Source organism: Sabethes cyaneus, chromosome 1 (genome assembly GCF_943734655.1).
Source record: "Sabethes cyaneus chromosome 1, idSabCyanKW18_F2, whole genome shotgun sequence".
NCBI classification, from domain to species: Eukaryota; Metazoa; Arthropoda; class Insecta; order Diptera; family Culicidae; genus Sabethes; species Sabethes cyaneus.
This window is the reverse complement of record NC_071353.1, coordinates 42,251,971-42,279,072: the sequence shown is the minus strand read 5'-3', so window position 1 is coordinate 42,279,072 and position 27,102 is coordinate 42,251,971. Positions and strand designations below refer to the sequence as shown.

At 39.0% G+C, this 27,102-nt stretch overlaps 1 protein-coding gene across 2 annotated transcripts; it reads right to left on the bottom strand.

Annotated features, from left to right (window-relative positions):
• Positions 1 to 4,541: 4,541 nt before the first annotated feature.
• LOC128734556 (facilitated trehalose transporter Tret1) lies at positions 4,542 to 26,848 on the bottom strand. 2 transcript variants are annotated; one of them, XM_053828852.1, is made up of 6 exons: positions 26,599 to 26,848; positions 17,021 to 17,136; positions 16,813 to 16,956; positions 7,183 to 7,368; positions 6,874 to 7,118; positions 4,542 to 6,808 (listed from the first exon to the last, which is right to left on the bottom strand). In XM_053828852.1, exons 2-6 carry the CDS (start codon positions 17,121 to 17,123, stop codon positions 6,035 to 6,037), a joined length of 1,452 nt encoding a protein of 483 aa, XP_053684827.1. In that variant the 5' UTR covers positions 17,124 to 17,136; positions 26,599 to 26,848; the 3' UTR covers positions 4,542 to 6,034. The 2 variants fall into 2 exon arrangements, with proteins under 2 accessions (XP_053684827.1, XP_053684907.1); XM_053828932.1 differs by lacking the exon at positions 26,599 to 26,848 and adding an exon at positions 17,205 to 17,317.
• Between the last annotated feature and the right edge of the window lie 254 nt (positions 26,849 to 27,102).

Here is a 27,102-nt window from a genome sequence, read left to right as displayed (position 1 = left end):
GCAAAAACTAAGTCTATGATAGTGTACACTGACAATTCCACCAACTTCACAATAGCGGGACAACAAGTTGAGCAGGTAGACGCCGTTCAATATCTTGGTAGCCAGACAACGCACGATGGTAGTACCAAGACTTATAGAGTCACATGGATCAGGAAGGCCAGGGGTGCCTTTGCAGGTCTGCGAAACATTTGGCGCTCAAACCAGATCACTCTTCGTACGAAAACCCGGATCTTTAATTCAAATGTTAAATCCGTACTGCTGTATGCCTGCGAAACGTGGTGCGTCTCAGCGGAGACCACACAAAAACTGCAGGTATTCATTAACCGGTGCCTGCGATATATCATTTGTGCTTGGTCGCCTGATAACTGGATATCCAATGAGGATATCATCAACGGCCGATAGCCACAGAAATTCGTGAACGTAGGTGGAAGGAAGTGGATCGGACACACCTGGAGGAAAGGAGCGAACGAGGTCTGCAGAGAAGCACTCGACTAGAATCCACAAGGATAGCGTAGAAGAGCAAGAGGCAGACCCAGAGGCTCATGGCGACGCAGCTAGACGAGAACCTGTCATGTCGACAGGTAAAAGTCATGACGGGTAGCCGTTAGCCGTCGCGATCTCTGATTTCATCCCTTTGTTCTGCCGGACCGACGGACATGGACACATAGGTAAGTAAGTAAAGGGCGAACCCGAAATTATTGCAAAATAGTAAAAATTTGTAAGTCAGCTTTTTACATGTACTAGCCGATTGCCCGATCTTACTCGGAGCCCCTTTTATTTCTCAACCCTTTGTACAGCTGTTGTTGTAACGAAAATGCTCATAATGCAAGAAACTAAACCTTTTTTCTTCATTTGAAAGTGTTTACTTCCTTTGTAGGGGTCAGTCCCGGTGTACACGCCGTGGATCCGGGTTCAAATCCCAACCCCGTAGAAGTCACGAATGACCCTAGCTGTTAAAGTGACTATAATTTAACAAAAAAAAAATACTCCCTTTGTAACTTTCCTACTGTTGTCCCACAGCCACTTGTAAATCTGTCTTCTTTTCGGTAATCCCTCTAAAGCTCCATCCTTCTTGTTAATGGTTACCCTCTTCCCTCTTCAGAAATTTCCTCTTGTCATCCAGCCACTTGTACAATTGCTATCGTTCCAAGCGGAAGAGAAACGCACTCCTTTACACATTTCAACCTTCCTCTTGCCTTGTAAGATTGGATTCTGCCTCTGTTATGTAAACAAGGGTGCCAATATCTGCCAAATGACGTCACCTTGATTTGGTCTATTACGAAAACCAAAGGGAAGAGAATGTAAACAATACACTTTAAAGAGAAATTGCACCAAATTTGGTTAATTTCTACGTAGTGGAAAACAGTTATGGCCAATTGTATGTGATGCAATAAACTCGTGTTTGCCTTTTATTTGAACTAGTTGGATTATACCAAGTAAAAATTTGAAGAAAAAAACCACGAAATTGACCAACCTTTCTCCTAATTATTTTATACAAAGAAATTCGTTGAAAAGAATAGGGTTCATCGCATATAGTTAAGACCACTTAGTGCTCTTCAACATTCCCTTTAAATTAAACCTATTTGAATGTTTTGCTCGGATTTTCGGAAAATTATTTAAAAATCAAGCTGTCTTATGTGAAAAAAACATTGTAGACTTTTTCAAAAAGCCAAAATCTTTATATTTTCCTCAATTTATCACGAATCTGATTATACCAAACAGGAACTCTGCAAAAAACTACAAGATATACAGCCCTAAGGGTTGTACGAAAGGGTGACGTAGGATTATATCAGATTATCAAATCAAAGACTAATGTAAACTGAATTTCTGGCATATGTATATTTATAAGAATCTGTGAGTGCCATTGGTTAAGTGAATGTTTAAAAGAGAAGAGCACCAAATTCAGATTCAATTCTTCATTGAATGCAATGGAGGGCTTGAAATACGTGGACGGGGGGTTCATAAGTACAACGCCAGCAACCATTGAGACATAGAGATTTGTTTTAAAAATCACTTGTGTGCATCATAAAGGTTGAAATGGTAATGAATGACCAAGTTCTGTTTTATTTGTATGAGAGTCCTTATCTTCCTGCCACAGGGGTGAGGGGTCTCAAACCATCATAAAATAAATAAATTCAATATAAATTCATGTCTCCAAAAAGCCCTACATGCCAAATTTGGTTCCATTTGCTTGATTAGTTCTCGAGTTATGAAGAAATTTGTATTTCATTTGTATGGGAACCCATCCTACTTAGAAGGAGAAGGGGTCTCAATACACCATAGAAAAGATTCTTACCTCCAAAAACCCCCACATGCCAAATTTGGTTCCATTTGCTTGATTAGTACTCGAGTTATGAGGAAATTTGAATATTATTTGTATGGGAGCCCCCCCTCCTAAAGAGGGGAGGGGTCTCACCATAGAAAAAATTCTTACCTTCTGAAAGCCCTACATTCCCAATTTGGTTCCATTTGCTTGATTTGTTCTAGAGTTATGGGTAAATTTGAATTTCATTTGTATGCGAGCCCCCCTCTTAGAAGGGGAAGAGGTTTCAGTACACCGTAGAAAAAAATCCTGCGTTCTGAAACCCCCACATGTCAAATTTGGTTCCATTTGCTTGATTAGTTCTCAAGTTTTGAGGAAATTTGTGTTTCATTTGTATAGAAGCCCCCCCTGTTACGCCCTCCTTAAAGTTGCTCTCTTACCCCCTATAAAATTGCTGGTCATTTTATCTATCCAACGACACATGAATTGTTCAGTTTCGTTCAGTAGTTTAGTGGTTATTAGCATTTGAAATCTTTCATTCAAACGTTACACTTCCATTTTCGTTTTCACAAAGTGCTACCCAGTCCCAGTATAGTAAACAAAGACGTAGTCCTACGTCAAAAAATTATTTAAATTGCACGGAATAATCCCCATTCGTTTCTGTGTAAAAGAATACAAAAAATAATTAGGTTTTAAACTGAAGTTTTTGGAGCGTCTTAGTAGAATACGAAACCTAGAAATTAAATAAAAAGAAAACTTATCCGATTTAATTCTACTATGTATATTTTATTCTTGACAGATACGTATTTCGCCTACGACTTGCAGGCTTCTGTTCGAAAACAGTCACTGAGGAACCCTGCAAGTCGTAGGCGAAATACGTATCTATCAAGAATAAAATATACCTAGTAGAATTAAATTGTTAAAGTTTTCTTTTTATTTAATTTACAGGTTTCTAGGGTTTAAACTTTTTTATTTCTCAAAACCTGCACAAAATGTGGAAATCCCTGATGACAAACGGGAAAGGGGTTGATATATTTTATCAGCTAGCCGGCCACTTCTGAATTGAGTCCGTTTTTTAGTTTATTTTTCTCCACTGTGCACTGTCTTACGACGCTCTTAACATGGAGTATAGACGCGCACACTCAAAATAATCTGACGTGAAAATTATTTTGAGTGCACTTGTTGATAAATCCCCGGATCACAAAATTTTAGAGTCTGCCTACTGAAGTGAGTTCCTATCTTTCATTTGCTGGATAAGATCTGGAGTGACTGAATAGAATAAATATAGACATTTCGTTATGTTATGTTACATGTTATGTTACTAAGTATCTTTCACTCTTTAATGAATTTGCGTGTACATAGATTCGATTGAGCTAGAGCTTAGTTAAAACTACACAAAATGGTCTTAAATTGTACGAACAGATCTTGGGTAGGTTTTTTTTGACCAAAATGATGGTAGTAGGAACACAAAATTGTGTTATTTGTCACAGCGAATAATTCAATTAGGGTGATTTATATATTTTGGACAGGCGTTACGTGTACTCTATTTTGGACTTTTACGGCAAAATCAAATGAAAAATGTCCAAAATAGAGGAGTCGTAACGCTTGTCCAAAATACATAAATCACCCTATTGGTAGCAAGTACAAAAATGTGATAAAATGTCCTATTCAAAATCTGAGTTTGTACACAGGCATTTTGAGCCGTTTTAACCAAGTTTCAGCTAAATCCAACCTATTCACAAGTAAACTCATTTAATAGTCCATAATATTTTCACACTTTTTATGCCTTTACTAAAATATTCAAATCACATAACTCCTGATAGTGTTTTGTAACCAGTAGCTAGAGGTAACGTCACCGTTATCATTACCATCAGGAAACCAAAAACATAAACAAGATTTCCTCTGAACTGTACCAAGTATAACGAACAATGGCCCTTTAAATAACTACATTGATCACTTTTGGCCTGTAGTTGGGCAAACATGATCGCGTGTTTTTTCAATAGCAAAAACGTGATTAGAAAATTCAATGTTTATAAACACGCGGAAACAAAATAACCAGCACTGGATGCCCGGTACTTGGATAAAAATTATTTTGAGTTATGGTTGTGCTTTCATTGTTTTGGCCGAAAATGTTTCAACTTGTTTTGTTTTGATATTTTAACGAAAAGAGTTATTTTACAGACAAACACAACAAATTATACTAGACAAATGAACTGCACAAAAAACGTAGGTAACGACATTCTCAACAAAAAATAAACTCCAAACCAATTAAGTCTTCCAAATTCATTTATTTCAAGTCAATGTTTTCCATTTCATTTTCCACGGTCAACTGGCATGCAAATATCTTACTGTACATAGTATGGCGGGTATAGGTCTGCAATAATGTATGTGTGTAGTGTATATCCAATAACAACCTAAATAACAATGATTTTCTCTTTTACTGAAATCCTCTTGCTTGGCTCTCGGTTTTTTTCAATGCTCGTTTCATGGATTCATAATTCATATTTTGACTAAGTCTCCCCAAATTTCGAATCGACATTCTATTGGCGTTAAAACAGTGATTAATTAACAGATATACTAGCCAATAATTGCACCTTAAGGCGATTCTTACCTTCAATAACATTGAGATATTTAATGCATATATATTGCTGTAAATATTTGTAAATACATTCACTTCCATTTTCGTTATCGAAGCATTTTTAGCGCCATATAATTCCACACTCGAAAGGCGCAGGTTGTATTCTTCTACGTAGTTATATACTCAACCGTAACAAGCTTGAGCCGTCCTTACTTATCCAATGCCAATCGAATTACTAATTGCAGCCGGAACTGTCACTCCTGATGTCATTCTTCAGCATTTTAGGAATTAATTGTTACAAACACTCTTCCCCTTTTCGGTAATGAATAAAATAAAACTACTGTAATGGATGGTTGGTCCGAATATTTTCTTCTGTAGAAAACTGCAGCCGTATTGCCTCGATGTGATATGGCACGTGAACAATTTTATGTTTCTAGGTAGTTGAAAACCGTTGCAATCTGCTAAACAGGAGGCAAAATTCGGAACCTAAATCTCGAATTTCGTTTTGGAGGTATTTTTTATTTCTTGAGTAGAGACAAAATGATTGTTTTTATTTTATTACTATGGCTGTGTATCTGTGCTATTTTTGATATGACCAAATCTCTGGATTTATCCATCATACCAACTTAGAAGCAAGCTGCCCTGTTTTTTGTGGACTTTCTTACATAATTGTACTATTTCCCATTAAGCTAGTTACCAGTTTACTATTACTTGCATATGATTTAAATTATTTTGCATCTGCCTAAACTTGTAAACTCTAAACATAACTATTAAAAATAATTTTGCTTTTCAACTGGACTGATTAGTTGTACAGGATTATTCGCTTTTGCTTTCAGAAGTATTTGCGAAAATACTTCACTGACCTTATGGTCATTGCATGCACATAACACTAAAGACACAAAACAAGCACAAATATTGTGTTTGGCCTTAAAATTGACAAGTGTCAAATGACAATGAAACATTAAAAACAATAAATAAATTTTGCGATTGTTATCCTCCGCTCTGGAAGCCGCAGCAAACAGCTTCCGATATGATTTTCCACTTACGAACGTAAAATTTAAATATATACACAATCTGTTTTTAAAATTCATAAACTAAAAACTAACATTACAAATAAAGCGCGCTCACATTGAAAATCCCTATCGGTTGTTTTTTTGTTTTCAGTTACCAGTCTCTGCTCTGCATTTCGTGCTTTAGTTCTTGCCACTTAGGATGGCTTGAATCTCGGCGTTGGTTTTACCCTTTGTTTCGGGCACCTTGATGAATACGTACAACGTGCAAATAAGCATCCAAAAGCCGAAGAACCAGAACGTCCAATCGGAACCTAAATACTCCTGCATCGTGCCGAAAGTCTTAGTTACCAAAAAGACCAGAGACCAGTTAAACATCACGGTCAGTGCCGAAGCAAGTCCTTTCACATCCGGAGCACACAGTTCACCCATCATCATCCACGGGATAGGGCCGAATCCGAGCGAAAAACTAACAATGAACAGTACAACCGAAGCTAACGGAAGCCATCCGATTCCGGATACATCCGCCTTGTCATTTTGCAACTTGAAGTACACTCCAAGAACAATCAAGCAAGATCCCATAATAAAGCTGCTCTGCAGCAGTAAAATTCGTCGACCAGCTTTGTCAATCAGGACAGAAGAGACAAAGGTCATCAACACCTGAACGACTCCAACGACAATGCCACAAATTGCTGGATCCATCGTACTACCGGCTGACTGGAAGATCGGTACGGTGTAGAAAATGACCGCATTAATACCGGAAAACTGTTGGAAGAACATCAACAACAAAGCGATGAACAGCGCATTTCTATTAGTGACCTTGGTGAATAAGTCGGACACTTTTGCTTCGCCCTTCACTGCATCCAGATCGGACTGTATTGCTTCCACCGCATTTTGAGTATTGCAATTCGGTCCCCAGAACCACTTGAGTGCAACGGCGGCATCGCTACGCCGACCCTGAAATCAACAACCATAACAATTATCAATAAATAAGAGTATCACGTGTAACGATAACAACTCACTTGTTTCACAAGATATGTGGGACTCTCCGGTACGATAAGCATTGCAACAATCAATAGCACTGGGAAGATGGCGCAGAGAACGCTCAACGTAGTCCATGACACATACGGACCGATAGCGTACACAAACAGGATGCCAACGGTGAGAAACAGCTGAAAGAAGGCTCCCAAAGCTCCGCGGATAGACGTTTCGGCGATCTCCGAGATGAACATCGGAGCAACCACGCAGCTGGCTCCGGTTGCAATACCTGTAAGTACAGTCAAATCGTTAATATTTTGCAAATATTCTAGAACTACATCTAGGCTGCATACCAATGAGGAACCTTCCGGCGTACAACATTTCTGCACTGCTGGCAAAAATTATGAGTGCCCAACTGGCCAGATATGGTAAAGCTAGTGACATCGTAGTATACTTGCGGCCAATTTTCTCCGCCAGGAAACCGGTTGGCAAAGCTCCGAAGAAGGCACCCACCGCCAGAAAGGAACCAACCCATGATCCTAAAGAAAACAAAAGCAAAACAACGGTTGATTGTCAGAAAAATATTTGATAAAGCGATTAGATAAAAGCTTTGTGTCAACTTTGCAAAGAAATGAAAAACACTTAAAGGTAAAGTAACGATTGCTTTAATGCAAACAGTAGCAATTGCGCCATAAATCTCGTTTTACTACACTCGTCTACACTATACTCGAGTGGATTGGCAATCGGAACGTGGCATCGAAACCGAAGTTCGTTATACCTTGATTGAGTTGAATGCAAGCTGATGTGCAGTTGACACAAAGAATTAGCGAATGACAGTATCATATTTCAATCATGTTCTTTTATTGAGCTGACACAGCCTACAGCCTAACAGTGTTCGCCTATTTTTAAAATACTAAATCTTTATATATAATTGTTTTTAAAAGTAAACAGATCTGTATAATTAATTCTCATCCGTTGTAGTTTTTCTGTATCGCTTAAGTGAATTCCTAATAGTTCACATTCATACGAGATACAAACAGGTTTACATGCAATCCCAGTAAAAACGGTTTGACGATTTTTAAGAGTGCATGCTCTTTTAGAAGTGGTCTAAGTGAGTTACAAGCGAGTAGAATCTACATAAGTTTAGCACAAAGATAGCAGATGCAGTAAACCATTACCATTTTTTAGATCTCCGGCAGTCGACGGTCGACAGTCAACCAGACGCAAAAGGAAAACATCGTTTATAAGAAACGAGAAAAGAAGCGGACCCGGGTTACTACCTTGCGGAACTCCAGATTGGTTAGAGAAGCAGTTGCATATGTCAGATCCTGCTTTAACCCATAAACTTCGGATGGTCAGGTAAGGTCTAAACCAGCATAGGAGGTCAATAAGAAAAGTCGATTGAGCTTGTGGTTGAACAAATTGTGATGAATATGCTTTGAATAACATTCTACTGAAAAATTGCGGATTAGACTTCTGATTTAAGGCCAGGACACGTTATTAAACTTTCTCAAGCGACTAGGAAGTACGATCATGTTATACTATTTTCTTTTATTGGACTATATATCGTCTGATTTGACAGCATATTAGATATGGATCCCCGTTCGTTTGACCATTTTTAATCTGAACATTTTTTAATTTACACCCCGCTGGTTTGCACGACGTGTAAATTAAAAATGGTTCAAATGTCATTCTCAACATGACATCATTTGCTTATGCAGACAATGCACATAAACACGATTTGTTTGTACTGATCTAGCGTGTTTATTCTGTTTCACATTGCGTTTTCCCAACGATTATGATAGAAATCCGATCGATAAATGAAATATTCGCTGCTTACAACTGCCAACTGAATCAAACCACCAAAACAATAACAAAGAGCAGGGCGGCCAGTTCACACAAGTTCCAGCATATTTAGGGTTGCCACTTGTTCAAATTAAAAACTAGCCCCGTTAGTTTAAATGAGGAATCGTTCAAACGAACGGGGGTCCACTGTACATTCACTACCAGGTGGATTGAAATATAATTGCCTTCCATTAATTCCATCAGTCGCACATCCCTCACAGACTTTTGCCAAAAGTCAATTAAAATTATGTTCAACATGTCGACTGCATGATTGCTAGCTTTTCCGGTTTTCTAATTATTTTCAATTAACGACCATTCGTGCTGGCCATTATACTGATACAATACACCCAGAAACTACAAGTCTAAAAATGCAGCCAATCTACAGTAATGCGCCACATAATTTCGGACTTCGACGCTCAAGTAGGAAAGTTGTGCAGTGTTAGTACATTATGACAAAAATATTTGAGCCACGACGCAGTTCCTTTCCAAGCGCAGTTGTAGTTTATAACACAAAATTGCACTTATTCTATTACTGTCAGTGCCAGTAGTACAGATCGATCTATATTTAGCATCGGCTACACGATTTTCTGTATGTATTTGTATGTATGTATGGACTAATCCGCGACTGATCTTCTCTTCAAAATGAAATGTGACATGTTGACAAAACGGCATGGAACCGGTCACTCAATCTTGTTCGCAAAGGCTGTCCAATTAAACCATAACATTGCTTGTTGCTAGAAAAAAACTAGGATGTCAATAGGGCCCAAGTGCATCATATAAACAAACCGAGTGAGTTTTTTTGTATCCTGGCCCAGCGTGAAACTCTCACTAGGTTTGTTTACATGTTGGGTTTGGGCTCCATTGGAATTTTGGTTGTATTATGCATAACACATATTACTGCACTCTCAAATGTATTTAACTGCAAATAATTTCACCTACCTAGCTAAATTTTGGTTAAAACTACTAAATATGCCCTTAAAGTGTACAAACTCAAATTTTAAGTACAAAATTTAGCTAATTTTGACTTTTTGCTACTAACAATTACATCATTCCCCGTGACAAATATCTCACTTTTAAGATTTTAACTTTTAATTGTTAATTTTTTGGTTGGTAAACTACTCATAATTTGATACTGTATACTTTAATAGCATCTTGAGTAGTTTTTACCAAGTTCAAGTTACCTATTTACAGGTAAACTCTTTTAAGGGTGTTGGCAACTATAAACCAAAAGATGAAAAGAGAAGATGTTATCGCCAAAAACCAAATAAAAATGGAAACAAAAAACCGCTAATTGTACTATTTAGGTCTACAAACACCAATTTTTATGATTAATTTTGGTGATCAAATTTCGTGGACAATCTTCGTCGACAGATGCGGCGACGCGCCGGTCGGCCAAAGTAGTATAAGTACATCGACTTCTCACAGCAGTAAGGGCTTTTATTTCCGTTCCAACCCATTTATTCATCCCGCAGGCGGCCGTCCGTACATAAATTTAATCGCCTGCCTGCTGCTCGCTGGGAGCGGCTCAATTTGATATTTCCTTATAGCATCAACGTAATGGACGTTGTAAACAAATATTAAAACTTTCATGTAAACCATCCTCCTACGCGCAATGGAGTGAAAATAAACGGCCTTGCTTCTAGTATCATTCTCATCGCGGAAAAGTACATTATTTGCTTCAAAATTAAGCTTGCCAGCATCTTAATTCGCCATTTCATATGGGTTACCTTTGTAATCTCTTTTCTTAAAATAAATTTAAGGAAATTCTGACCATTGCACCAAATTCTTTGTGACTGATTTTAAAAATTAATAACTAATTATGATTAAGATAGAAGAGTAAACATAGTAATACCTGCCAAACTGTCCGGAACTATAGCTCATTGAAAATACACTTCGCTATGATCAAAAGGCATCTAAAGAAGAATGGTAGACCAGTCAGTTCCATTGAAAGTTTCAAGAAAATGTGGTTTGCAGCAGTGCGAATAGTTTTTCGTGCAAGTTTTGTACAGCTGTACAATACCTGACACGCTTGGTACACTCCTTTAAAAAAGTTGTGTAAGGGGCATTTGTAGAATTACTTATTATCTACAATATTGCTGAAGTAAGCATTAGCGCTTTAAGGCTGCTACCCCGTTGGTAGCAAAAAGATCGTTCACTCCACTATCTATAGCAATGATTCAACAGCGAGATCCAACTGACTTGTTTATAAACTTGTGATTTTATTTGTTTTGTTCGACTTTGAGATTCATAGACAATTTTTTTTATGCTCTTTAGCACTTTTTCGGAATAATTATTGTATATAAACAAACTCAGTGATATAAATACACAATATGGAAAAAAAAACAATATAAAAGGGTAACCTTATGAGAAAAGCCCCAGAATTACTGATAGGTAGATGAAAACACATTTAATTATTATTATTGAGGATCTCGTATTACGCACTACAGGAGCACGTACCGTGATGTCTGTTACGTTTATATCTGGAATGAGATTCAATGTGTTTGAATATCCAGTATGTAGTATAAGCTGTCGTTCTAATAATATCATTGGACTTGAATGGAATAAACGGAAAAATTATAACATCCAGTCGAGTTGTGCATATTCTAGTATTGAACACGGATCCCCGGAATAAGAAAATAACCTGTGGACCTGTGCTATTAAATGTTTGCGAGGTACGATGTTTAAAAAAGTATGTTGACGTCATAAAAGTCTGGAAAGCAGACATTATTTAATTAATCAATCCTTTGCTGTATCTTCGCTGTCGATATGCTGCGTCAATATGTCCAGCAAATTCATTAGCTTAAACTCGTAATCTCTACCGTTTATCAACCAAAGAGACAAAAACTAGATCCAACTGGTTCTATATATTTTATTAACAACTTCGCGTGTGCTTATATATCTTCCATGGACAGCGAAAAGAAATATTTAACACACTCGCCGACAACCAGAAGTCAACAACCCAACTATCAGATCGCTGCAGCATAGCAGCTTTCACACGCAGAATTCTAGCGCCCAAGTGACTAATTAAGATTCATTAAACCTCAGTCGGCACAAATCGATTAACGCCGATGCAACACGATCTCCAGAGGTCAATGGAACTGTACCTCAATTGAAGTTTTCTGTTGGTCGCATTTGAATGTTTGACCCCCATTTCGGAATGTGACAAGCTGAATTTGTCGAAACTGGAACTTTCTGGTTTCATTCAGTGAGACAATGGAAATTCTCTCATAAGGATTCTTGCTCCGATGACCCTGAATAAGACATGACAGCATGTAAACAACTCTGTTTCGGTTTCTGACCCACTCGCTGTTTGGCTGACGCTTAATTTTCCATAGAAAGGGTTGGCACGCTTGCAAAACTTAATTTAACCTTAATTGACATGGTTTTTGGATGGAAAAATAAATAAGTAAATAACAGACGTTTTCTTACAGAAGTAAATGCTATGAAGATATTATTAAAAATAATATTACATGATAGATGAACTAAGCATATTTTTCCCATATTTTACCATAAACTTCAAACTAGGTAGAATGCACCGTTAATTGTACAGTTGAACAAAATTAAAAGAATCCGGCTTTTTACGATCTGTAATGGCGGAAGGCTTTAATGGTGAAAGGCTTTAAAGGGTGTCCCTACAGAGACTGTAGATTACAGAGACGACTAAACGGAGAGTTACATTATTTGTGATGGTACTCTCCGTTTTGATTCAAAATTTAGCGGTTTTTGAGTGCCTAATTGCTCATTCCAACCCCACATTCAATTTTTCAAAGTTTTGTATGGATTGATCAATCCCCAGTGCAGTGCAGTGATGCAGTGCAGTGATATGCAGTGGAAAATGAGTTTTTTTTGAAAATCTGAGAAAAATGGTGAAGTGGCACTGCAAGGGGGGTTGATTGATCCTCTCAAAACTTTGAGAAATTGAATGTGGGGTCGGAATGAGCAATTATACCAAATGTTGTTGAAATCGGAGGTGGTCGATTACAACGGGTAAGATCACTTGAGAGGAAATGACCCCTATATAAACCTAAAAATTGAATTTTTTTAAAAACGCAAGATAGAATACTAAGACCATTTATAAATTAATCGTTTTGACCAATACTAACAACCTGTGAAGAGAAACCTGAGGTGCATGAATGTTAAATAATAAGTACCTTCGGACATAGCGTGCGCTGTAATTTGCAAAACTAAAGAAATTCCGAAAATGGCGTAAATTCGAAAATCGCATAAAAAACCGCGTAAATTCCGAAATTCGCGTAAAAAAACCGCGTAAAAAGCGACTTCAGTGTATTTATTTTGTTTAAACAACCAGTTTTCGAAAATTGCAAAATTTCAGTGGCGCATTGATTTATCCTACTGTCATATCAATATTTTTTATTTTTATTTAACACCGCCTTCGATAAAAAATCGTACAGACTGAATATGCTTATAAACTATGTTTTACTGTGTAATTTCGCTGGTTCGTTTTTTAAAAACTGACTTTGGCATGTCGAAGTCAAAAATTTCACCAACAGCTTCGAAGGCTTGAAGACATGAGTTTAATGCATTGTTCTGGCCAAAGTGCGTCCGGTGGAAAGGTATTGCAAGTAACTGCGTATCGCGAAACCGGCGAGGAGGTACGTTGATTGGCACCTGTTCTAATAATGCTGGGCAGTCAATGTTTCCCTGCATAAGGTCAAAAACGAACATTCTTTGTTGATTGGTACGCCTACCCGACTGTAGATCGAATTTGATCAGCTGACACCGTGTTTTATAATGAGGAAGATTGATCGGATCGTTCCAGGGCAAACTGCGCAGAGCAAAAATATATCCACGATAAAATTTAATGCGCACATGCTGCAAACGAACTAAGACTGCTCAAAACTCATTATTTATTCTATGGGATATTTTATTATAACCCAAACCGTTCAGAATGACCTGACAGTAAACCTTTAGCTTTTCTGCTCACGGATGTATTTTCAAGTTTACAAAGCTAACGAACTAATTTAGCTTTTACCAGAGTGAAAAGCGAAAAGCTTTATTAAATTATGGCGGTAGCTATCAAGCAGCAAAAGCTTAATCGGTTTTATTACCGCTTTCAGCAGGGCGTGATACGACTACTTGTTGAGCTAATAACCTGATTCTTATAGAGGTTATGAAAACATTCTGAGGAGTAGGCCACTTGGTCAAAAAGCAGTTTTATAGCGGTCATCAGAAACTTCTGGTGGAGCTCATAGTTTTACTAGCGGTTTTATGAAATTGGTCATGAAAACCACTATACGAACGTAAAAAAACTTGGAATTGTTACATGGGCGTGCGTTTGCCGTATTTGAACGGAAGGTGTTGCGGACTATTTTTGTCGGAATAAAAACGGATAGCGGAGAGTGTATCACCTCGTAGCACCTGGCGAAAGTTGGGAGACTACGGAGGGTCGGCCACGTCGCAAGGATGCCAGACGACTGTACAGTGAAATCCGTTCTCTTTAAGAACCCTACCGACTTCAATTATAGAGGGGCACAACGTGCTAGAAGGTTCGACCGGGTTGAAGCCGAGTTGCGTGTATCGAGACGTCCAGGACCGAATACAATGGAGAGGAATTCTTGATACGGTAAGAGCCACCCCGGTTCTCTGCTGATAGAAGTAAGAAGTAAGTATACGATAAACAAAGAATCAATTGTTGTTTGGCCTGACAGTCGTGTTGCATGTATGAACGTGAATACTAATACCACCATCCCATCGGGGTGGCTTCAGCGATAACAACTTTAACAGAGATTTCATCCATACTATTCAACATAGCAAGAGGGATCTGTAGCCGCAAGGTTACCGAGTCTTCCTTGACAAGCGAGTGGTCGTAGGTTCGAATCTTAGTAGAATCAGGTCATTCGATGTTAAGTGACTCTGGCATGGGTTTATTTTCAGGCCCACATCCTTCCTACTGAATTCAACATTTACTAACAATTAAATCTCTTGCCAAGGTAAGTTATAAGAGTGGTACTTACTTGAGGTGCGAATGCAGCCTCTTGTTCAAGGACAAGTTATAACTTGTTCCGCTACCTAGTTCTAGGAACGATATTGGTAATGCAAAAGTAGTAAAGAACACATACACATATACACACACCCTCACTTTGTGCTGAACTCTGCTTTACCGACCATGAAGCCTCTAGCCGGGGCGATAATACGAATGATACTTGCTCGAGGTACGAATGAAGCCTCTTGTTTAAGGGTAAATTGTAACTAGTCTCCGCACTTCCTGGCTCTCGAACTAGATTGGTTGAAAAGTAGTAAGAAGCGTAGAAGGAAAAAGGAGTGAAAACATCGACACTTAAGGTGAAATTAGTCGTCATCGATTCTGCTGTTTTCAAAAGCAATTTTTTTGTTTGAAACCAAAATTCTGTCCATGAAAATATATTCGCTGTATTCAGGTTGACAAGAAGAATGCAGTGGATATATTTATAAAAATATAACCCCGCTTTTGGGCCCAAAAACTGCTTCCGAAATTGGGCTCTCCGACGAAAAGTTAATGACTGCTAATTTCCCGTTAAGCATGAATAATAAGAAGTTCGCTGACTCCATAGCGATACTGTAAAAATAACGAAGTGCGGAATAACACCTAGCTGATATCATAATATATCAAAATGCTGGTCGTAGTGATAATATTCATACAAAAGGAAAAAAAATCAACGTAGTCAGTGGGTATTCAAGTCCTAGACTTTCCTAATGACTTTGACAGCATAGTAGGGTACTTTACAACAGTGATTGACACCTGCTTCAGAGTAAAAGTGGAAGCTAGATGAATTGGCCTGCGGACTAATGCTTCGAAAGCAAAATACATGAGGTCCGGAGTATCACTTAACTTTTATTATCATAGATACTCTCAACGACTGCATACTGCATAATGTAATCTGTAACTTATTCCATATCTTCAAGGGAAGTGTTTGGTACGGGAGGTCCACGCTTTCTTCCTCTTGATTTCAATGAGTTGAATGGAATTAAGTATCATTTCTAATTCCACTTGGTTCTTTGGAATTCTCTCTGCGGTACATGCTGCGCTGTTGGCCTGGCCGTTGATAAGAAAAATGATCGATTCAAACTATTGTCATTTTCCAGGATGCCTTCAAGTATTGGCTGCGTAAGTTTGAGATAAGATAAGATAAGGAAGCAAAATACATGAGGACAAGACGCTCCAAAGGGGAAAACATCTGTCTCCCATCACAGCCTATCGTAGATCAGCTAGGAACAGCTTGAGGTGATCGAAGAGCTTGTGTATTTGGGATCATTGGTGACCACCGATAACAACAATCATGCCTACTTTTCACATAAAAACTTTGACATCAACACTGGTAAATACTGATTAGACTGACTGTCCTGTAGGGGTTCTAGAAGATCACACTACTTGGTGAAAATAGTAAGAGTTAAAATGACTTGGACTTGTCACAAAGACGTCGGAAGATAATCCGATTAAAAATGCAGACTAATATTCGCAGTTTTTGATGTAAGACCAGGACCAACTCATTGTAAGCTGCTGAAATCAAGTCAGACGATGAAGAGAATGTGGTCCCGAAGTGAACTTTGATAGCAAATCGATCGGAATATGCAATTAGCCATGAATTTATAGTTTTCCATCATGTAAACGTTTGACTATACTGATCAAAATATTGCTTAGAGAATGGTGACTAGCTAGTTTTATTCCACCCAACATACTCACTACCCGGCTCTTAATTTTCAATTCTCAGCATCTCCTGACTCTGCAGGAGATTTTTACTCTCAAATTTTCTCTCGGTGCACATGGTACTTCAACGTAATCTTATGAAGATTAAAAATACCATCAAAGTAAACCGGACCGCGGTGAGCTTATCAATGATCATCGAAATCAATAGCTAATCGTTTACGTAAGTTATCTCCGCCAATATAAATCACAAATTTCGGTAGATTTAGCAATAATTGCACATGTCGGTCATTGCTGTTGATCACATACCAAAGGCATGGACAGTTATCAGTCCCGTTTTTGTTCCCACGAGTTAAAAATCCAAAACTTAACAATGAATATCAACGCCTCAGTGATAGCCACAAATGCGGGTGGTTGCGCGATATGATTGATTCGTTTCATAGTACGGTTACGAGAGGACCAAGATAACATTATTGTTACGGCCACTTATACCTACCTTGATCCGATGTTAGATAAAAGCCCGAATCGGTAGAGGTGTCGTTGCCATCGCCGCCTGCGGTAGTGTTGCTTAATGCTAACTGCGGTAGCACTGGAGAGGTCCACCCGAGAGCAGTGCCCGCACTGATGGCCGCTATTGAAACTGGAAGGAAATAAAATTATTCGTACCATTTCACTTGGCCGTGGAAAAGTGACATTAAACGTACCTCCCACTCCGGCTACGAACTGCATCAGCTTACTGTTGGATGCTTGACCCTCCGGGGGATCGTACAGCATAGGGTTGGTAACCCCTGGGCCATTGTTGCTCATCGTTCAGTGTTGCCTGTAAAACAATAAAAAATAGGTATAATATCCATTTATGTATTTTACATGTCGATTCAATGGTTTCACCAGTTTCTAAAATCATAAAATTATGTTCGAAAAAGTGAAACTTTTGTCACAATTTAGTTCTGATCAAAGCTGTTCTATCGGAACTCAAAGTAACAATCGAAACGTAGAAAAAATGCGACCGATGCATTCGATCACCCCTCTATAGTTTAAGACATAATTCTCTTTGCCTATAGTAGTAGTACAGTAAATACGCGCAATTGCACCGGTTGTTTATTTGGTTACCTTGAGTTTCCATTAGTGCATTCTTTGTACTTAACGTAACGTCAGAGTAAACAAACTAGCGCAAGAGCGGTGCTGGCTGACAGTAAGACATGGTACACACCCACCGTAAGTGCTGTATACGTCATTTATTCACACAAAAAGAAAACCTACATGCGTTGCACATTTTTGTCACGCCAGCATAAGGTTTTTCACGTGCTCTACATACACGCTAGTTAAAGAAATTCTACACAGTCATTGGCCGGTTAGTCGATTGTCTACCGTCTGACATTGTGAGAAATTTTTGGCACCACCGCGCGCGTCATACAAGCCAAACAAAAGAAATGCTTGTCGAATGCAAACAAGCAGACTATTTTTAAAGTTAATTGAATTCAAATTTAGGAATTCGTTGCACTACTAGCTTCCTGTCCGGATGGCGACTGCCACCGGTTAGCTTTTATTGCCTGCGAGCGCGACAGCAACGGTGCGACCGTTTTATAATAAATCGCCAAACGAGTTGACGCCAGCCACGAACAAAAAAAATAGTCAACAACACGATGCAAGCAAATTATGTAAATCAACTTTGTATTAGGGAATTTCACCCGTTTTTGTCAGTCGCACATGTGCGGGTTTCGAAAGTTTGGTGATTGATTGTGTACGCGAACTGGAACGAGTTTGACTTTACGATTATTGGCGACGAATTAAAATATATCGGTTGGGTAAGTTTTGCACTTCTCATAAGTATTTGACAAAATCTTTGAACGTCTGATAATAAAGTAAACAATTCTTTGCTGTTATAAACTTCACAGATGAAATCAAATTAATATTTACAACCGCGTCAATCTATATGAAGATCAAAGCGTTGTAATTGTCAACAAAATCGACGCTTTGATCAAAATGTTCACTTTGAATAAATTGATTAAGATGACAACCTTTTCGCGAGAATAATCAATAATTGTGAATCTATCTGGTGCAATGATAACCTACTTGCAACGGTAGCCATCTGGGTTATCAATGTCAGTACTTACAAATTAAGGATTTGTTTGAAAATTCAATAGTATAAATATTTCTAACTAGTCTTCGGTTTATTGTAGCTATTCGATAGAGCTATGATAATCATACAGGCGCCTTAGTTTCAAAACATTTCACTGAAAGCAAATTATCAGTAAAACTATAAAACTTTAAGCTAAAGTGCTTCAAACCTCAAGGAGCTTATCATCAGAGCAAATACAAACTGAAAGGCATAACCGCTTATCGCACGATGCTATAGTTTTCCAATCAAACGGGGTATCGTTCGAGTTGCATGAGAACCTAATACAACCTGTTGCAACTCACGTGCTACAATCTTTTACTAAAACCATCAGCCAGCACACGGAGAGTTTCAACTTCCAAACTTGGAAGCATAAGCCAAATAATCTCATGTGACGTCATTCCCCCAACCGGTCGGCGAATGAGCTCCCCTTTACTCCACTCTTGCCAACCAAAAGCGAGCAAATGTGCAAGAGTATGTGTGTGAGAGAAAAATAGAATTGAGAGCTTAACAAAAAACAACGCGGCACATAAACAGAAACCGAATGTTCTGTCTGTTTTCCGTCGTTTCGTCAGAGCTCTATGAATTTTCCGCCCGCCTGTCTGATTTTCAGTACAAGGTAGAGGTCACCCGGAGGACACCGCTGCCGTCGTCAGCGCGATGATGACTAGGAATTCATATCATTTAGCACATGTCTTCGTTCAAGAGGATTTTCAACTATGCAATTGAAACGGCACGTTCATCTATCATGGCGAAACTTACGGATACAGTGAATTTCAGACAGTGTTAAACCAATCAATTAATAATTGACTAAGAAATAATGTCAGATTTAGGGAACAATACCACAAACCAGTTTGAAATTCAAACGTGATGCCAACGCATCAAATACCAGATATCGACCACAAATTGTTAAACTTCTAGACGGACGTGAAAAACTAGTCGATGCTGTCTCGCGTGAAAGATGATCCTTGCCATCTGTGCAATATCTGGAAACTATCATCTTTGTAGGTAAGCAGCATCAACAGCATTAAACCGCAGCGCAGTCAACCTAATTTTAGCTTCCTAGCTTGGCGTAGATACAGTTTAGAGGAAAAACCGACTTGACAGTCGGGTTGAGCTATTGATTTGCATTCAAATAGGACGACGTTGTTCAATAAATCCACTGACTGAGCTAGCACACAGTCGAGACTTGGAGAATTATAAAATTGCTACCATCATAGAATAGCTGCTTGTGATAAAAGATGCTCTATAATCTCAACATCTGTGTATTCCTTTCGCTCGCTTGTTTATACGTTTACTAAGCAAACAGTAGCAGATATTACAATGGATTTGTTTACAAAATCTTGCTTTTCTCAGATGCGAATAGATTTATACGATTTGATAGATACAGAAAACAATAAAATCAATATTGGTCGGTCTTCCTGAAAAAGCTGAAATCTGTAATCTGGAGTAAATCGATTTAGATTAAACTTGGTCTATGTTTTTACTTGGAGGAGTCATCACTCAACAATATTTTGGGTCAAGAATCATTTTTCCCGGGAAATATTTTTTAAAAATCATATCTCGGAAACTATTGGAAGCTTCGCAGTGTTACTATACACGATTTAAGAACAGTTGTGATCATTAGCATGTTTGGTATCTTTATTTTCACTAACAACGCAACCAGAATTTTCGTTCGAGAAACGTCACGTTTCTCCAGATTTACCAGATTCCCATTACATAATAGCATTGACCTAATAGAAATTCTCAACTGAGGAGTGCGTTCCGTCCATCAACCAAAGCAAGAATAAAATTTCGACCTCAAAATAACCGGTTGCAGGGCAAGACAATGTGTACCTAATATCTATTGCAGGCAAACCAATCAAAGTGCAGTACCTCGGAGGCTATTCGGCTAAATTACATGTAAATTGGTTGATTAGCCATACTAGGGCGACAGCTTGATTGATATTGGCGAACGGTGCCACTGTGTGCTTGGAGCACAACGAACTTAACTACGGCAAATACTTCATATTATGATCTTCACCCGGTCGGATGTCCCACGTGATGGAAAATTGAACAGCTATCCCAGCGGGGTAACGGCCATTGAAAATAAATAGAATGACCGATTGACTGGCACAATTGGGTAGTACTTTTCATCTGGTAGATCGTGCAGACAATCGAGGGCACTTTAATGTTTAATTGATGTTCATACGGAGTGTGATGCATTTCAATCAATTGGCGATGTGGCCATCGAGAAAAGTGACAGTGTGCTTACTGCTCGATGATAAAAAAAAAGCCAATTGTTCCGTTGGTACGCAAAACATACACTTTCCGCCACCTTAATTTACTCGTTCAAGGCTATGTTGTTATCGCACTTGAAGCGTTATTGAAGCGTTCGGAATGACTGTCAGCCGATATGACCGAAATATTTAAATAGCATCCTTCTAATTATTAGTTACATAAGCTCAGCATTGATAAAGCAGGCACTCTAAGGGGTCACAGTCATTCTTATCAAAATCGATGGTTGCTGACTTTTCAGTTTTAAACCTTTTGGTAGATGCCACTTGACGTATGCAGTGGACAGCAGACAGCAGCAGGCATGCATAGAATGAAAGCATGAACGCACGATAATGTATTCTATCTTGGTTTGAAATATCTCTCCAACTCCGATGATGGAAGGAATGTTGAGATAACAAGCAATATTGAATTTCAGCTGTACAATTCAATTCCAGATTGCCATGAACCTCAAAACAAGCATTACGTAGTTTGGCGCGGTGGTATACTGCCTCTACTCGAATAACATTTTCTATGGAGCTTCCTGTATTAATGGGACTGTTATGCGAGTAGCGGCAGTTTTCTGTGGTATAAAATGAACTTTTTGTTTTTCGCAGGTAGATATAACAAAATGTTAAAAAACCAATTCATCTAACAGTGAATGAAACCTTTGGTATACTTTCAAATATTAGAAGTTGCTCTATCGTAGTCGCAATCTAACAAGATGTTACATTTATTCATGTTCTGAATGAGATGTGTAAATAAATCAAACACGATTTAGATCAAACTCCCTAGTTTAAAATTATTCTGTCTTGAAATTTCATAATTAGACATTCCTACACGCAAATTCACAGAAGCTTGCTTTATCGACTGAAACACATAAGAAGAGAGTCAGCTATGTTGCAAGATATGCTTTGCTTATGTTTAATGCGGAACAAACCTTGTGTTTTCTATTCGGTCAAACAGCTTTTGTCCTAAAAAGGCTTATCAAATACATATCCGGAAGTGTTTTACGAGTTGCAATTCACTTGAAATGATGCGGATGTAGGACATTGTTACTGATTTCCAGATGTTTTCATATTTTTAGGAATTTTATCATTAGTGGAGACTTATTGAAACATCGTAGCAGTATTGCTGTCTGTTTTTTGGCCCGGCTTTTAATTGGTCCGAAGATTTAGAAACAAACAAATGAATACCGTGGACCGCCGTCCGTTTGACCGTTTCTAATCTGAACACTTTTTAATTTGAACCGCGCTGATTTGCACGACGTGCAAATTGGAAATGGTTTAAATGTCATTCTCAACATGACGTCATTTGTTTATGCAGCAAACAATGCACATAAACATGACTTGTTTGTGCTGATCTAGCGTGTTTAAGCTATTTCACATTTCGTTTTCCCAAAGATTATGATAGAAATCCGATCGGAGTATGAAATATTCGGTGCTTACAACTGCCAACTAAACTGCCTGCCTAAACTAAACTAAAATGCCAACTTTTTTTGTTAGATTATAGTCACTTTAACAGCTTATGTCATTCGAGACCTCTGCGGGGTTGGGATTTGAACCCGAGTCCTCGGCATGAGAGCCGTGAATCCTAACCACTACTCCGGGACTGACCCCAATATTTCTATATAATAAAATGTTTGGCTGAATTTGCAAATGGTGAACATGTGCAATTCTATCACCTCTTTTCACCAACTCCTAAAGGGTGTCCCACATCAAATTGCATCTCGGAAAAAACGCTGTAGAAAATTACCCATAGGGTATTTTCTCTTGAAAATTTTGGTAGAAATAGTTTAGAGTGCATTGTTTACACTGTATTTTTGTCGCTGTGAGTTTTTCGAAAATTGGAAAAAAATGGTGTTCGCGACAGCGAAAAATACGCTAAAATCCGCCAACCGTATGAAACACGTGCTTTCGAAAATTCGAGAAGCATCTCCAAGCTGCCTGCATCTGCTAGCAACGTACATCGAACATTCTAGGCACTTCTTTCCTATGTCAGCAATGTATTTCGTCGAACCTTCCCGAAGTTGCCCGAGATGACCAGAATGTCGCTCCGTGTAGTATAAATACGAGCGTTTAACAGAATACAAAGAATATAAGTATTTCAACCATCTTAGAGATAACATCGATTTAACCACCGTGATAGTAACAACAAGTGATAAGAACTAAGTGAAAGTGCCACATTGTGCAAAAGTATAGTTAAATAAAAGTAGTGTTAAGTAAAAGTGATCTTTTCCCGACATCCGAAAGAATTCCGGTTTGGCGTCGTCCCCAGTCGGTAAACCGTTCCGGCTAGGATTCAGTGTTTTGCGTGACCCTTCCACCCTCTCCGGCGTCGCCTCTGGACTCTACCCTTCGCAGTGGTGTGGCACAAATCCATCCAGCTCTTGTTATCGTGGCTATTGTTCCAACGGTGGTAAGAAGGCACCGCTCACCCACCCGCCTTCACATGTTGGCATTGGTGCCAACAAATGGCATCACCCGAAAAGCAACATCCCGAATTGATTTTGCGCAAGCACCTGGAAAATCCTCAACTCTCATCGCCATCCCTTGGCCATCGGAAAACAACTCGGAATCGTACAGTCAACAGTGAGTCGTATATGACTCGAAACTGTGTGAGTCGAAACTCTGAGCATCGAACGAAAAAAGATATGCGGTTAGAATGGATGTTCTATTAGTGATCAAGATCACAAGCGTGTCATGAAAGCGATTAAGCGGAATCCCAATGTTTCGGTCAAGGATTTCGTCAAAAGTTTAATCTGTTCAAGTCTTTCGTTTAGAAAACCAAGGACCGGGAGGGACTGCATACGTACAAAGTGCAGAAGGCTCCAAATCGCGACGAACGGTAAAATACGGTGGGAAAGCCATGGGCCCGAAAACTCTACATCCAGATGTTGACGTCGCCTCATCATGAATGATGAGACCTGGTCAAATCGAACTTTCGGCAACTTCCGGGGCTACTGTTCTTCACTGCCCAGCATAAGTTTATTGTTCCGGAGGAAGTAAGGAAGCAGAAACTTTCAAACGGTGGCTAACGGAGTTCGCCGTTCGTACTCTACCGGAACTGTAAACGGACAGATCTACCTCAAGGAGTGTCTACAGAAGCGCCTACACGCCTACGATCTTCTGACCGGATTTATCTTCGTGTCACTATTTAAAGGATGACATGGAAACTACGGAGGTATTTTCGTACCCAAGGACATGAAAAATACTGAACTATTATGTAGCAGGCACTACGGAGGCATCCTAAGGAGGTCAAATCTGAGGAAGACACGAAGAAAAAGTGGGTTACCGTACAGAAGAAGCTGCAGCCAGATGTTGTACATAACCTTATGAGTGGAGTTAAGCGTAAGGTGCAAGCATACTCTGCACATAGGTGCTGAAGTTGAATGAAATAAATGTGCCAAAAGCTTACTACTAGGTTATATTTTATTGTCTGAAAGTTTGAAAAGGATCGGTCAATTAGGTAATTTTCAACAGCGTTTTTTGCGTTTGATGCAATTTGATGTGGTACACCCTTTATCCCTACCGGTACCGGCTGGGGTACGCCACTTCGGTTGTATTACGCAAACAGGGAAGGGGGCAAAGTGTCTCCCGCTCACTTTAAAATGGCAGCCCCGTCAGTGAGATAAGGTTCCTTAGCCAAACAACCTGCTGTACCCGAAAACTCTACGTTACAGAAAATGAAAGATAAAATCGATCTAGATTTGGGCAACGGCCTTAAGCATAAAAGCACGGACACGAATCGGAACATGGAATATACTGACCCTTGCCCAGCAGGGCAAGCTGCCTCAACTTACAAGGAAAGCTGGCCGCCTGAAGCTGAAATTATGGGACTGAGCGAGGTCCGCTGGCCGGGTTCTGGCAAAGATATCATCCGGGCAAATCTTGCTCTACTCCGACATACCTGGTGAAAATGCTACTCGAGAAAGAGGATTCTTACTGAGGCCAGGGGCACATACGGCCCTGATGAAGTGAGAACCGATAAACGAAAGAATAATCCATACCAGATTCAGAACACAGGTTAGAAACCTTACAGCAATTCAGTGTTATGCGCCAACAGATGCTGCCGACTTGAAGGAGAAAGAGAGTTTGAACAATATGGTAGAAATAATCCTGAATTAAACAATGCGAACCTTAAACGCGTATTGGGTTGAGTACTGAATTGAGAGACTGGCCATAACTGGCACTCACATCATTAAACCAACGACACTCACTGATTACGTGAAACGTGTGTCGCTGGTTTAATGATGACAAGTTCTCGCGAGCTACTGAGTTGCCATGGCCAGCCTCTCAATTCAGAACTCTAGTATTGGGACTACAGAGACTATAGATTACAGAGGCCCCGAGACACTCAAAATCCGCTAAATTTTTAAACAAAACGGAGAGTACCATCACAAATAAAGATAACTCTCCGCTTTCGTTCAAAATTTAGCGGTTTTTGAGTGTCTCGGTGCCTCTGTAATCTGCATCAGCCGAAAATGGCGACCAAGCATTCTTGATGTGCGCAACAATCGCAGCGCTAATATTGCATCCGATCATTACTTTGGTATCGTCGAGATACAGTGCAGAACAGGCGGACCCAGAGGCTTATAGCAACGCAGCTTAGCCAACGACATCCAGACTGTAGACGAGATCTGATCCTACGAACAGGCTAAAGCAATTGTTCTACTGGACCGGCGGACATGGACACACAAGTAGGTAAATAAGTAAGATGGTATGAACCAGACACCTTCTAAGTTCCTCGATTTTTTTATTTCAAAATCAAATTGGTTAAATCAGTTTTCTATGACGCAGCAAGCTTTCGTTTTCATTAAAATAAAAGGAGGACTCGAAGCTCGTGATCCACAAACTATTTTTATACTGTAAAGGTTATATGTAGAACAATCTATGTTTAGAGAAGAAGTGATTTTTATGAACTATAAAATTATAACAATTATTTTTAGAAATTGAATTCAAAATATTTAACCACTGAGAAAATTGTGGATTCGAGTATGTATGTTTCCAATCGTTATCTTGCATAAATTGCTACTAAATACAAGGCATTTCGTATTCTGCGTAATCTATCATAGTGAGACTGGATTATTTTTTCCCTGATCTTTAAAATATGGTCAGCTCTGTACTAAAAAACCAAACACTATCTTTCCTCCTAGAGATTTAAATGTTTTTATGACAAATTGTAGTTTATAGGCAACAGTTTCCGGACGTTGATTTCACTATATTGTATATTAAAAGTGACATATGACTTATTTCAATAAACTTTTAGTTAGTATTTAAGTTGTTTATAATTGTTTTTCCATTATTTTAAATATTTTGAACTGTAACACGGATGTTTAATATATTATACGTTTTCAAACAAGACTCATACAAACAGTTTGATCAAAATATCCACCTTGATCAGTTAACTACTCCATTCGGATTTCCGGTTTTACATCGATTATTGAACGATTCGATCAGAACGATCAGAAGCTCAAATATTTACTTAAGCACTTCGCACACTTTTGTAATAAAAAAGATCCTCTAGTCTAGAGGCTAGACCAAGAACGCATGTTTTTTTTCTGTCACATATTGTCGAACGCTGTTCTCATCAGTATTCTCTTGCAGGCCTACGGGCTTCTTATCACTAACGGGTATCTCCCACTAATTTCGTGTTCTCCTCTTCGGACCAACGATTTGCTTCACAGTTGCTTGACAAGAAGAACACACCCGCGTGGAATATTTTGTGTGCTGTCCCAATATTTCTTTTTCGAAAGAGTAAACACACTTTTATCACCATTTTTGGAATACATGACTGACAGTTTATAGATTAATTCCCAATTTCGCTGCGGGTACTATTTATTTATAATATTTTCTATTCTCAGCAAATTTTATGCACCAAAAAAATTAACTTGATAACCAAAATTCAACTCACCTTCAGCTGTCGACTTAACAATCAAACTTTCTAACCAACTAAAACTCCAATATCGCACCCACTCTATAAAATCACTCTTTCAAGGTCCAGTTTTACTGGGCCGATTAGGACAGAACGGTTTTCGTTTCTAGCTCAGCTTATGGTTTGGCACTTTACACTTTTCCACCGAGCACCAAGCTGCACTACGGAGTAAAAAATCAGAGACCGGAAAACTCCAACTCAAACTCGTCCGCTCGAAAGTCAACCGCCGACTGAAGCTGAACTGAACTCGATTTGGTCGAGACCGTGTCGTTGTTGTATCACTACCATCCTATACCATACAGCGACCGATCGAACTCTCCTGCTGGCTCTTGTTTGTTGGTGCGATTTGGCTATTGTCGATGCTTCGTTCATGGTGTCCGTGAAAAAGTGAGTAAAAGTCGTTTGTGTATATAGAGTATTGTGGACGGTAAATACACACATTGGAATGGGAATCCTGAAGTGCGACGTGCCGAACCGGCAGAG